This window comes from Heteronotia binoei, chromosome 13, assembly GCF_032191835.1.
Source record: "Heteronotia binoei isolate CCM8104 ecotype False Entrance Well chromosome 13, APGP_CSIRO_Hbin_v1, whole genome shotgun sequence".
Classification (NCBI taxonomy): Eukaryota; Metazoa; Chordata; class Lepidosauria; order Squamata; family Gekkonidae; genus Heteronotia; species Heteronotia binoei.
Window position 1 is genome coordinate 16,650,642 of NC_083235.1, and position 12,297 is coordinate 16,662,938.

The window sequence follows — 12,297 nt, forward strand, 5'->3', positions numbered from 1 at the left end:
CCAGCCTGTGACCCAGGCAGACAAAAGAGGCGGCGTGTCCTTGCTCCAAGGCTGCCTCACTGCCTCAGAGCGAGGCCACACTGAGTCCCAGGCGGGCAGGGGCAGTGTGGTGTTTCTGCCTCGCTCAGCAGCCCAGTTGCTAGCAGACCACGGACCGGTTCCGGTCCATGGCCTGGTGGTTGGAAACCCCTGCTATAAGCCAAAGTGCCCCAAGAGCTTTAAACTTTCTTCATTGGAAAGTTATTCCATCCCATTAACCATTTCAGTTGCCCTTTTTTTTGCACTTTTCCCAATGCTACAATATTTTTTTTGAGGTGCAGTGACCAGAACTGTACACAATATTCCCAATGAGGCCGCACCACAGATTTATAAAGGGGCAACGATTTCTCAAAAAAGATGGTTTACCAACCTGAGCTAGCCCTGGGTTTACCATCCTGTAAAAGTTGCCCTTCCCCCTTCCCAAATGCTCCCAGGTATCTACAGAGGCTGAGAGGAGACAATCCTTACCTTCACATTGTGCATATTTATGACATTGCCACAATCATCTAAGTACTGTTTCAGGTCTTTATCCTGCAGAGAGGGAAGAAAGGCAAAAGAGATGGCTATAAAAATCGGGCATGGCTTCTATGTCTTGAATTAAGCTCGTAATCCTATTACACAATTCCCTGGCAGCAAGTCCTATGGAACTCAGGAAGGCTTGTAAAATGAGCCTGCGTAGGGCCATACTCTGTTCTTTACAAAGTCCAGGGCTCTTTTTCTAACAAGAGCTCCTTTGCATATTAGGCCACGCCCCCCTGAAGTAGCCAATCCTCTTAGAGCTTACAGTAGGCCCTGTATTAAGAGCCCTCTAAGCTCTTGGAGGATTGGCTACATCAGGGGGCGTGACCTAATATGCAGAGGAGCTCCTGCTAGAAAAAGAGCCCTGATTAAAGTCAGTGGGCACCATTCATTCCGGGATGGGGGGGAATCACCTTTCAGTATAGAACAGAACAGAAATATTTATTGTATAAAGCCAAAGTAGCAGACCACTTGAGAGTAGGGCAAGGAGAAGAAGAGGAGATTGGATTTATGCCCCTTCCTTCACTTGGAGTCTTGGAACAGCTTACAATCTCCTTTCCCTTCCCCTCCCCACAACAGACACCCTGTGAGGCAGGTGGGGCTGAGAGAACTGCTCTTGAGAGAACAGCTCTGAGAGAACTTGGATTGACCCAAGGTCACCCAGCTGGCTGCATGTCGAGGAGTGAGGAATCCAACTAGGTTCTCCCAGATTAGAGTTCACCGCTTTTTACCACTATACCAGGGTATAGTGGTAAACTTGCTTAATGTAAGAGCCACATAGAATAAACATCAGATGTTCAAGAGCCATAAGACATGAACATCAGATGTTTCTGAGCTGGGAGGAAGGAAGGAAGGAAGGAAGGAAGGAAGGAAGGAAGGAAGGAAGGAAGGAAGGAAGGAAGGAAGGAAGGAAGGAAGGAAGGAAGGAAGGAAGGAAGGAAGGAAGGAAGGAAGGAAAATAGATGGAGGGAAGAGAGGTGGAAAGAAAGCAAATTTAACTTTAAATGCATTTTCCAAGCTGCCAGATGGCTTGGCTTAGAGAAGTGATTTAAAGAGAAAAATGCCTTCTCTAAGCTGGCCAACAGGACGGTGGGGCCTTCAAGAGCCACACAACATGTGTAAGAGTGACATGCGGCTCCCGAGTCACAGTTTGGCCACCCCTGCACTACACCAACCTGGCTCTCAGTATGCCAAGCTGGTAAAAGGACAAGTCCTGGCAATCCCTCCTTCTCTGTGGGCAGCAGTTCTAGGATTCGTAGGCTCGGATCCAGTGATGCAGAAGCAGAGAAGGAAACAGACTTAGCACAGTTCTGCTCGAGCCAGATCTGCCATAACGGGTAGCGTTCTCCTTCCTAAATGTTACAGCGCTCGGAAATTGCCTCCCTGATATCTTGTGCAAGTGGAAAAAGCAGCTCAGGCCATTTAATTCAGTTTCCCCTTAAGTTCCACTTGTGCATAGAACCCTAGTGCATACAGAAAAATCTTCTGTGCCGGGAGCCACTCAGCTGCAGTTGCACAATTTCTCACAAGTGGATGCAAGCCATTTCAGTTGCACAATCTCTTCTAAATCACCATGAACTGCTACCAATTAGCTGGGGGTGGGGGGTGTCACTGTTAAATCCTATCAAAGTTTCATGCATGTCAGAAACATTTTTCCTAAGACAAACTCTTCCGTTCTTCTGGATAACTGTGTCGGTCTGAAGCAACGCAACGAAGCTGGAGTCCAGTGGTGCCTTTCAAAGTTTAATACTGGGTAAGCTTTGGCGTGCACACACACGTCTTCAGATGCATGCACATGAGCGTTTATCCCAGGGGCGCCCAAACTGCGACTCGGGAGCCACCTGTGGCTCTTTCACACATATTGTATGGCTCTCGAAGCCCCCAATGCCCCTTCGGCTGGCTTGGAGAATGCATCTAAAGTTAAAGTTGCTTTCTTTCCACCTCTCTCTCCCTCCTCCTTTCTCCATCCTCCTTCCTTCCAGCTCTCAAACATCTGACGTTCATGTCTCATGGCTCTCCGACATTCATCATTCACGTTTATTCTACGTGGCTCTTACGTTAAGTAAGTTTGGGGCCACCCCCGGTTTATACCCAGGGCTTTTTTTGAGCAGGAACACGCAGAAACACAGTTCCAGCAGGCTTGGTGTCAAATGAGTTCCTGCTGGGCCTTTTCTACAAAAAGAGCCTTGTGCGTAACAATGGTGGTGTCAGGGGGTGTGGCCTAATATGCAAATGCATTCCTGCTGGGCTTTTTCTACCCCCCCCCCCAAAAGCCCTGTTTATACCCAGAATTAAACTTTTTGGGTCTTAAAAATGCCGCTGGACTCAAACTTTGCTCACCGTTAGATTACCCCCCACCCCTGGCAGTGCAGCAGTTTGAGAAACCCCCAATTCAATTCTTACTTAAGCTACAAGCCTCTTAGGTGGCTTGGAAAACAAGACTTCTCCTCTCTGAAGTTTAGGGAAACATGTCTAATTTACAGGATTGTTGCAGCTGGTATGGAGCTCGGGCTTGGGAAGTGCTCCCAGAAGGGATTATATAAATGTGAAGGGATGCTTTGTTGTCATTACCGTGCTCTACGGGATTAACCTTCCACGGCCCTGACCTCAATAGCCCAGGCTGGCCCACTCGTCAGATCTCGGAAGCTAAGCAGGGTCAGCCCTGGGTAGTGTTTGGATGGGCGGCCTCCAAAGAATACCAGTCGGGACGCAGAAGCAGGCAACCAGGGCTGGATTAACTGGCCAAGTAGGCACTGGCCTATGGGTCCCCATGCCTATAGGGGCCCCGGGCCAGCTCCCTCCACAATTTCCCCTCTGCTTGCAGCCCTCCCGGCCTGCATGTGCAGCCAGCAACTGAGCCACTCTTTGCCCGACTTGCCTGGTGCGGCTGCTGCTGGTGTCATCACCAAGTCTGCCTCTCTCTGCCTCTCCCCCCGCAGCTTTGTCAAAGGGGATTTTGAGAAGGTGCCTGCAGGCTGCAGCAGGGCTCCGACTCTGAGATAATTTCCAAAGAGCCCCCCAAGATTTTGACTGCCTAGGGCAGGGGTGGCCAACGGTAGCTCTCCAGATGTTTTTGCCTACAACTCCCATCAGCCCCAGCCAGCATGGCCAATGGCGGGGGCTGACGGGAGTTGCAGGCAACAAACATCTGGAGAGCTACCGTTGGCCACCCCTGCTCTAGGGGCCTCCACAGGGTTTAATCCGGCACTGCAGGCAACGGCAAACCACCTCTGCAACCAATGCTCCCTCTAAGCTGTGGAGTCTTGAGAGCAAAAATTCTGCTTTGTGAGCGACTGGCATTCAAGCAGTGAACTCCTGCAGAAATGAGTTTGTTCTGGGGCCATTTTTCCTGAGCCGAGACGAAAATGTGTGAGCCGGAGGCTAAAAAGCTGTGAGCTGGCTCACACTAACTCAGCTTAGAGGAAACACCGCCTGCAATGTTTCTTGCCTTGAAAACAAGTCCATATTGCTGTCGTGTGAATGGCCTTACTGAGAAACTTGGTGCTTGAAGCTTGCTGTTCACTGTGGAAAGATATGGACTGACATTATGCCACTCTGAGGTAGAATTATTTAGAAATGACTCCACAAGTCAACAGCATTCATTAGAGCTTGAGAACGCCCATTACATCTGGAAACGTCATCAACTGGGAATTCACAAGATTATATTGAAAGAGACTGGATATATTTTGAAGCGCTTTAGAGCGGGGGTGGCCAATGGTAGCTCTCCAGATGTTCCCCCCTACAACTCCCATCAGCCCCAGCCATCAGCCATGTTGGCTGGGGCTGATGGGAGTTGTAGGCAAAAAAACATCTGGAGAGCTACCGTTGGCCACCCCTGCTTTAGAGGATCACCACTAGTGCTTTTGTACCTACTAGTTTGAAGAGGTTTGGATTTGGATTATACTGGAAGGACTGTTATATATTGTACCTTATCTACATTTGGAAGAAATTGTACACATTTCACTTTATTTATATTGTCTTTATTGGATTGTTGTAACTGTCCTATAATTCATTTTTGAAGTCAATACATAGTGCATTAGTTATTTATATTCATGCAGGGCTTTTTTTGTAGCAGGAATTCCTTTGCATATCAGGCCACACCCTCCTGATGTAGCCAATCCCCCAAGAGCTTACAGGGCTCTCAGTACAGGGCTTACTGTAAGCTCCAGGAGGACTGGCTATATCAGGAGGGTGTGGCCTAACATGCAACGGAGTTCTTGCTACAAAAAAAAGCCCTGCATTCAAGGCTTTTCATTTGTGATTGTGAAGCAGAGTCAACATCTCTTGCCTTGAAAACAAGTCTAGTTGGCCACCTAGTGGTGCATAACATTAAAAGAGCAGGAACTTTTGGCTGCCAGACAATTTTAGGATCTCCTGGCTACACTACACACGCGGCCATATAATAGCTGTAATTATTATTTACCTTCCACAAATGTGGACCACATTTCCTAAAAAAAAAATTAATATGATCTGGAGGCAGACTGAGCATCACAGCACCACCCTGCTGAAATAGTGGCTTGGAAAGACTACTGAGAATTATCCTCAGTGTTTCCTTCCTTCCTTCCTTCCTTCCTTCCTTCCTTCCTTCCTTCCTTCCTTCCTTCCTTCCTTCCTTCTTCTCCCTCTCTCTCTCTGTCAAGTTGCAGCCAGTTTGGTGTGGTGGTTAAGAGTGGTGGTCTCTAATCTGGAGAACCGGGTTTGATTCCCCACTCCTCCTCCACATGCAGCCAGCTGGGTGACCTTGGGACAGTCACGGTTCTCTCAGAGCTCTCTCACCGCACGTACCTCAGATGGTGTTGGTTGTGGGGAGAAGGGAAGGAGATTGTAAGCTGCTCTGAGGCTCTGAGTGAAGAGCAGGACTTATGGCAGCCTCATAGGGCTTTCAATGCAAGAGAGGGTCAGTTGGTCGTCTGCCATTGCCTGCCTCTGCACAGCAACCCTGGACTTCCTTGGTGGTCTCCCATCCAAGGGCTGATCCTGTGTAGCCTCCAAGATCTAACTAGGTCAGGCTACTTAATTGTTTACCTCTCTCATTGAAGTACATTCCCCCATATAAGAACATAAGAGAAGCCATGTTGGATCAGGTCAATGGTCCATCCAGCCCAGCTCTCTGTGTCACACAGTGGCCAAAAAACACCCCCAGGTGCCATCAGGAGGTTCATCAGTGGGGCCAGGACACTAGAAGCCCTCTCACTGTTGCCCCTCCCAAGTACCAAGAATACAGAGCATCGCCCCAGACAGAGAGTTCCAACAATACACTGTGGCCAATAGCCACTGATGAACCTCTGCTCCAGATGTTTATCCAATCCCCTCTTGAAGCTGTCTATGCTTGCAGCTGCCACCACCTCCTGTGGCAGTGAATTCCACGTGTTCAGCACCCTTCCTCGGGAGGAAGCCGTGACAAATAAAGCCACAGCAAATATAATCATGGTTCATTAAAAAATGCTGGTGATGCAAAGTGTGGTCCGCTTGCAGCTGCTATATAGCAACCCTGTAGGGTTTCCAAGGCAACAGATGAGCAGAGATGGGCTTTCCATTGCCTTCCTCTGCAGAGCAATGCTGGACTTCCGGGGGGGGGGGAGTGTCTCCCATCTGAATACCAACCAGGGTCACCCCTGCTTAGCTTTCCTGATGATGTTAGTTAGCCTGGGCCATCCAGGTCAGTTTGTGTGACAAATATAATCTTTGTTCAAACAAACTCTACCTTTGGGGTTTGCGCTTGGTCAATCTTCTGCACTTTCCTGGAACTTGGTTGAAAGCGTTTAGGCTCTCGAGAGATACGCACCTTAAGTTTTATTGTCTCCCTCACCCGAATACTCACTAAATACTCGAAGACAAGCGTGAGGGATTTCTCTGTATGGATGATGTCATGCAGAGTCACTATGTTGGCGTGTTTAAGATCTTTTAGAAGCGATACTGGAAGGCAGAGAGAGAGAGAATGAATGAAAAAGAGGTATGTGGTGAGATTTGCCCAAGAATCACAAACAGCAATGGAATGTAATAATTTCCAAAATGCCCGCTGCAACAGAGAATGTGCCATGGAGAAGAGGACGGGGAGCTGGATGACACTGTTTGTTGTTCCGCCGACTATCCTATTCAGAAACTATAAAAAGTTCACGATGGGTAAAAATAATAATTCTGCTTCAGAAGATACCGCCCTCTGTGACTCTGTATGAGTCACTGCTCTGGGCTGACCTCCTTCAAATCACAGGGTACACTCTGAATGGTGATTCACTTATTTCGAGGCATAAAAAGAAAGCCTGGTTCCACTTTTAGCTCAGGAAAAAAAATCTGTGTCTCTGCTCCTGGGGATGTGTTTGCCAGCACATGGGAATTTGTCATCTGTCCCAGAGGACACAAAGCGATCCAGGTACGTGTTCGCTTCCCCTTTCAAGTTACTGGTGTTCAGGCCATGGATTCAGCAGGAGCTCACAGGAGCACAGCTCCTGAACCTTTCTGAGGGTCCCCCCTTTTCTTCCCCACCTACCTTGTCAATTGAATAGTAGGTGCAGCTGCATAACAATCCCTGGATTAGGAGAGTGGGCAGCCAGCCAGCCACCAGGAGCTTTGGCTCGCTCCCAGCAGCCCTCATTAACCCCTGGAGACTCCTGCGCCACCCTTTCTCCATTTCTTATGTGATTTTGGGTGGCAGGTGGCTTGCTGGCCTTTTGACTGAGGGGGGCGACTCAGGAGAGCCCCAGGAAAGCAAGGTCTGCTTGGGCTGGCTGGATCTCTAGCCAGCCCAAGCAGACCTCGCTTGCCCAGGGCTTTCCTTTCTTGCATTAGGTTGCTTTTGGCTGGGGGGGGGGGGGGGCGGCTTACGCTAATGAGATATGCTAATGAGCTCCACCACCTATTATTTTACAAAACGACCCTGCTGGTGTTATTCCAAATCCATCACTAGCTACTACTTCCAAAACTCATGCAAATTCCTTTCAATGCACAAACTTGCACAGTTTGGCTTCCAACACTGAATCTGGCTGCCCAAACCACCTCAAGTTGCCATTTTAAAAGCAAGATCCTAGTCCTTATGGCTGTAGCAAATGTGTGAGCCATGGCTAGAGGAATATGCAGCCTTCACCACAAACAAGTACACTTGGCATGCCAGGCCATTTGGCTTTGGCACCCATGGGCAGATCGCTGCCAAAGGAACTGGCAGAATTGCTGGGACCAACTGGTTCTAGAATAACCCATGGAGCCCAACTAACAAAGGTTTCCAATGGTTCTAGGGTCCTGTGATGGTTCCAGTCTCAAAATATTTTCTCTTCTATCCCGCTTTGTTCGAAAGCAAATTCCTTTGCCTATGATGTCAGGGACACAAACGCTGGCTATGGTGTGTAGGACCACTGATCAAGACATCCAGATAAGAATGCCAGGCCATGGTCTGGTACCCTCAGGAAGATGTGGGGAGTGAGGACAGTTGTGCTAGCTTCATATGAAGTCATTTCTGGGGAAAACCAGGTGATGTCATTATGTGAGGGGAACTCTAGGATTTCTTTTTTTAAAAATCCACTGTAGTTTTAATCACAGAGTTTTAACAAGTCCTAGAGTGTCCCCGGGGTTATGACATCACTTCTGCACCTCAATGGAAGTGACCTCCAACCACACTATTTCTTCTTTCATCAGCCTGGGGGAATGGAGTCATTTCTAGGGAAAACCAGAAGTGATGTCATTATGTGAGGGGATCTCTAGAATTTTTTTAAATCCACTATGGTTTTAACCATAGAATTTTAACAAGTCCTAGAGTGTCCCTGGGCTTATGACATCACTTTTGGTGCTCAATGGAAGTGACCTCCGAACCACACTATTTCTTCTCTCATCAGCCTTTGAGATGCTGGCGGGCAATGAAAGGAACTGCTGGGAGGTCTCCCACCATAGTGAGTGACATGGCACCATGACACCCAGAAGACACAGAGATCCACAAGCATGGTGCACGTATCAATTGCAGCCCATGTTGAATGTAGCTCACCAATCCTCCATCACACTGTGCCAAGCACCTGCCAACTTCCTGCTTTTCTAGTCACAGTTCCTAGTCAGACAATATGCATGTTTCGTGGGCTGCAATTGTCTTGCTGGATCCTGATCCTCTCTGTAATCTACTTAACTGTTTCATGAACTGGCACTTGTGACTACTCTGGTTAGCAGTCATATGAACATATGAAGCTGCCTTATACTGAATCAGACCCTCAGTCCATCAAAGTCAGTATTGTCTACTCAGACTGGCAGCAGCTCTCCAGGGTCTCCAAGCTGAGGTTTTTCACACCTATTTGCCTGGACCCCTTTTTAGTTGGAGATGCCAGGGATTGAACCTGGGACCTTCTGCTTACCAAGCAGATGCTCTACCGCTGAGCCACCATCCCTCCCATTCGATCAACCCATCTGCCTTACATTTGTGCAATCATCTTTAAAAAAATTTCATTCTGGTTGCCTCCATGACATCCCCCAGAGTTGAGCTCCAGGGGTTAGTTCTGATTAGCTACACAGCGAGGAATACTTCCCTTTCGTTTACAAACTCTCCCTTCCAAGTGACCTCTACGCACCTTCCCGGATGGCCGTGCAAGGGGCCCCCTCCTCGTGCTCAAGACGGATCTCCTTCAGGGCTACCAGGTTGTCTGTGAGTTTACTCTTTCCCTTGTAGACAGTAGCGTACGTCCCCTGCAGCAATGAGGACATGGTTAGGAGCCTGTCACAGAATACCCAGCTATCTTGCTTCCCTCCACCATGGAGGTTGAGAACATAAGAGAAGCCATATTGGATCAGGCCAATGGCTCATCCAGTCCAACACTCTATGTCACTCACTGGCCAAAACCCAGGTGCCATCAGGAGGTCCACCAGTGGGGCCAGAAGCCCTCCCACAGTTGCCCTCCAACCACCAAGAATACTCTGCACCAGACAGATTGTTCCATCTCTACCTTGTGGCTAATAGCCACTTGTGGACCTCTGCTCCGTATGTTTATCCAGTCCCCTCTTGAAGCTGCCTATGCTTGTAAGAACACAAGAAAAGCCATGTTGGATCAGACTAATGGCCCATCGAGTCCAGCACTCTGTGTCACACAGTGGCCAAAAAAACCAAGTGCCATCATGAGGTCCACCAGTGGAGCCAGGACACTAGAAGTCCTCCCACTGTGCTTCCCCCCAAGCACCAAGAATACAGAGCATCACTGCCCCAGACAGAGAATTCAATGATAGGAAAGGAAAGGTCCCCTGTGCAAGCAACAGTCGTTTTCGACTCTGGGGTGACGCTGCTTTCACAACGTTTTCACGGCAACTTTTTACGGGGTGGTTTGCCATTGCCTTCCCCAGTCATTACACTTTCCCCCCAGCAAGCTGGGGATTCATTTTACCGACCTCGGAAGGATGGAAGGCTGAGTCAACCTCGAGCCGGCTACCTGAGAACCAGCTTCCGCTGGAATCAAACTCAGGTCGTGAGCAAAGGATTCCGACTGCAGTACTGCAGCTTTACCACTCTGCTCCAATGATAAGCTGTGGCTAATAGCCACTGACCTCTCCTCCATATAATTATCCAATCCCCTCTTGAAGTTGTCTGTGCTTGTAGCCGCCGCCACCTCCTGTGGCAGTAAATTCCACATGTTAATCACCCTTTGGGTGTAGAAGTACTTCCTTTTACCAGTTCTAACCTGACTGCTCAGCAATTTCATTGAATGTCCACGAGTTCTCGTATTGTGAGAAAGGGAGAAAAGTCCTTTTTTCTCTGCCTTCTCTATCCCATGCCTAATCTTGTAAACCTCTATCGCAGGGGTGGCCAACGGTAGCTCTCCAGATGTTTTTTGCCTACAACTTCCATCAGCCCCAGCCATTGGCCATGCTGGCTGGGGTTGATGGGAGTTGTAGACAAAAAACATCTGGAGAGCTACCGCTGGCCACCCCTGCTCTATCATGTCACCCTTCAGTCGACGTTTCTTCAAGCTAAAGAGCCCCAACCGTTTTAACCTTTCTTCATAGGGAAAGTCTTCCAACCCTTTAATCATTCTAGTTGCCCTTTTCTGCCATTACTTCCTGCAGCAGTGAATTCCATGTGTTCATTACACTTTGGGTGAAGGACTTCCTTTTATACTTCCTAAGTCTACTGCTCATTAATTTCATGGAGCGCCCACAAGTTCATGTACGGTGAGAAAGGGGAAAAGTACTTCTTCCTCTCCCTTCTCTAGCCCATGCATAATTCTGCCAACCTCTCTCATGTCACCCCTCAGCCTTCGTTTCGCCAGGCTACAGAGCCCTGACCTCTTTAACCTTTCTTCAAAGGGAAGGTGTTCCATTCCTTTAACCATTTTAGTTGCCCTTTTCTGCACCTTTCCTTTCCTTCAAGAGACCCAAGTGAACATGGAGCTCTGGATCAGAGCACTATAGGTTGAGATCTGGAAAATGAACGATCCAGGTGCTGCAATTCTCAGCATACACGCTTGAAAGCACGTCTCAGTGAAATGAAGAAGAAGACGACTGCAGATTTATACCCCGCCCTTCTCTCTGAATCAGAGACTCAGAGCAGCTTACAATCGCCTATATCTTCTCCCCCACAACAGAATCCCTGTGAGGTAGGTGGGGCTGAGAGAGCTCTGACAGAAGCTTCCCTTTCAAGGACAACTCCTGTGAGAGCTATGGCTGACCCAAGGCCATTCCAGCAGCTGTAAGTGGAGGAGGGGGGAATCAAACCCGGTTCTCCCAGATAAGAGTCCACGCACTTAACCACTACACCAAACTGTACAATTTCAAGAAAACAGGGTCAGGATGGGAGCACCATACTTCTCAATAGATGGAGTGAAAACTCCAAACTTCCCAGAATGCAACTGTCAAAATGCCCAATAATCTCTTACGAGCATCGGCCAGTTTCATTCTTTTGCATACTGAGACTCTTGCAGAGCTGAGTTCTGTGGAACGTTTTCAGAAACAAAGCGTCTGTGCTTCCAAGCGCATTTGCTCGTATCCGTCCCTTGTTCTGCTCGCCTCTTTCATTCCTCCCCTCCCTCTAGGTCATAAATCCATACTAATAAAATGTATAGATTTCAAGCTCCTTGGAAGAGGAACCAGTCTTTTTAAAGCTTACATTATCTGGCAAAACACCATGTGCAGTAAAGGCTCAATGCTGATAGAATGACAGTCACTCTACATTAGAGAATTTCCATGATTCTTATTTGAGAAAGGCAGACTGCATATGGTTGAATACGGAAGCCATCACTAAGTCAATAATACCCAATTCTAAGTCCACGGAACTGAAAGAAGTAGTAGAAAGATGCTTTGCAAAACCATGCCAGGACTGGAATTCAGGACTTCGAAACCCAAGTCTGGATTATATGTTGTCCAAGGCTTTCACGGCTGCAGTTCATTTGTTATTGTAGGTTTTCTGGGCTATGTGGCCATGGTCTTGGCATTGTGAGACCTGACGTTTCGCCAGCAGCTGTGACTGGCATCCTCAGAGGTATTACTCTCCAGTTTTCTGGGTTATACCTCTGAAGATGCCAGTCCAGCTGCTGGCGAAACGTCAGGTCTCACAATGCCAAGACCATGATGATACAGCCCGGAAAATCTACAACAACCAAGTCTGGATTGTCACCAGGGTTGACTGGTCCAAAGCAGCTGGGAGAGGGGCTACTGGAAAGGCAGGAGTGGAGCTGTTACTGTGGTGAAGGAGAGAAGATGATGATGATATTGGATTTATATCCCGCCCTCCACTCCAAATCTCAGAGTGGCTCACAATCTCCTTTATCTTCCTCCCCCACAACA

At 48.3% G+C, this 12,297-nt stretch overlaps 1 protein-coding gene across 3 annotated transcripts in view; it reads right to left on the bottom strand.

Moving 5' to 3' along the window:
- The window catches only part of CDK16 (cyclin dependent kinase 16), a 102,301-nt gene that overhangs the window by 17,728 nt on the left and 72,276 nt on the right, over window positions 1-12,297 (bottom strand). For all 3 annotated transcript variants that reach the window (XM_060252453.1, XM_060252451.1, XM_060252452.1), the window contains 3 exons: window positions 9,099-9,213; window positions 6,380-6,474; window positions 508-570 (listed from right to left, as the gene is read on the bottom strand). In XM_060252453.1, coding sequence (XP_060108436.1) covers window positions 508-570; window positions 6,380-6,474; window positions 9,099-9,213 — 273 coding nt within the window. The remainder of the gene's footprint in view (window positions 1-507; window positions 571-6,379; window positions 6,475-9,098; window positions 9,214-12,297) is intronic.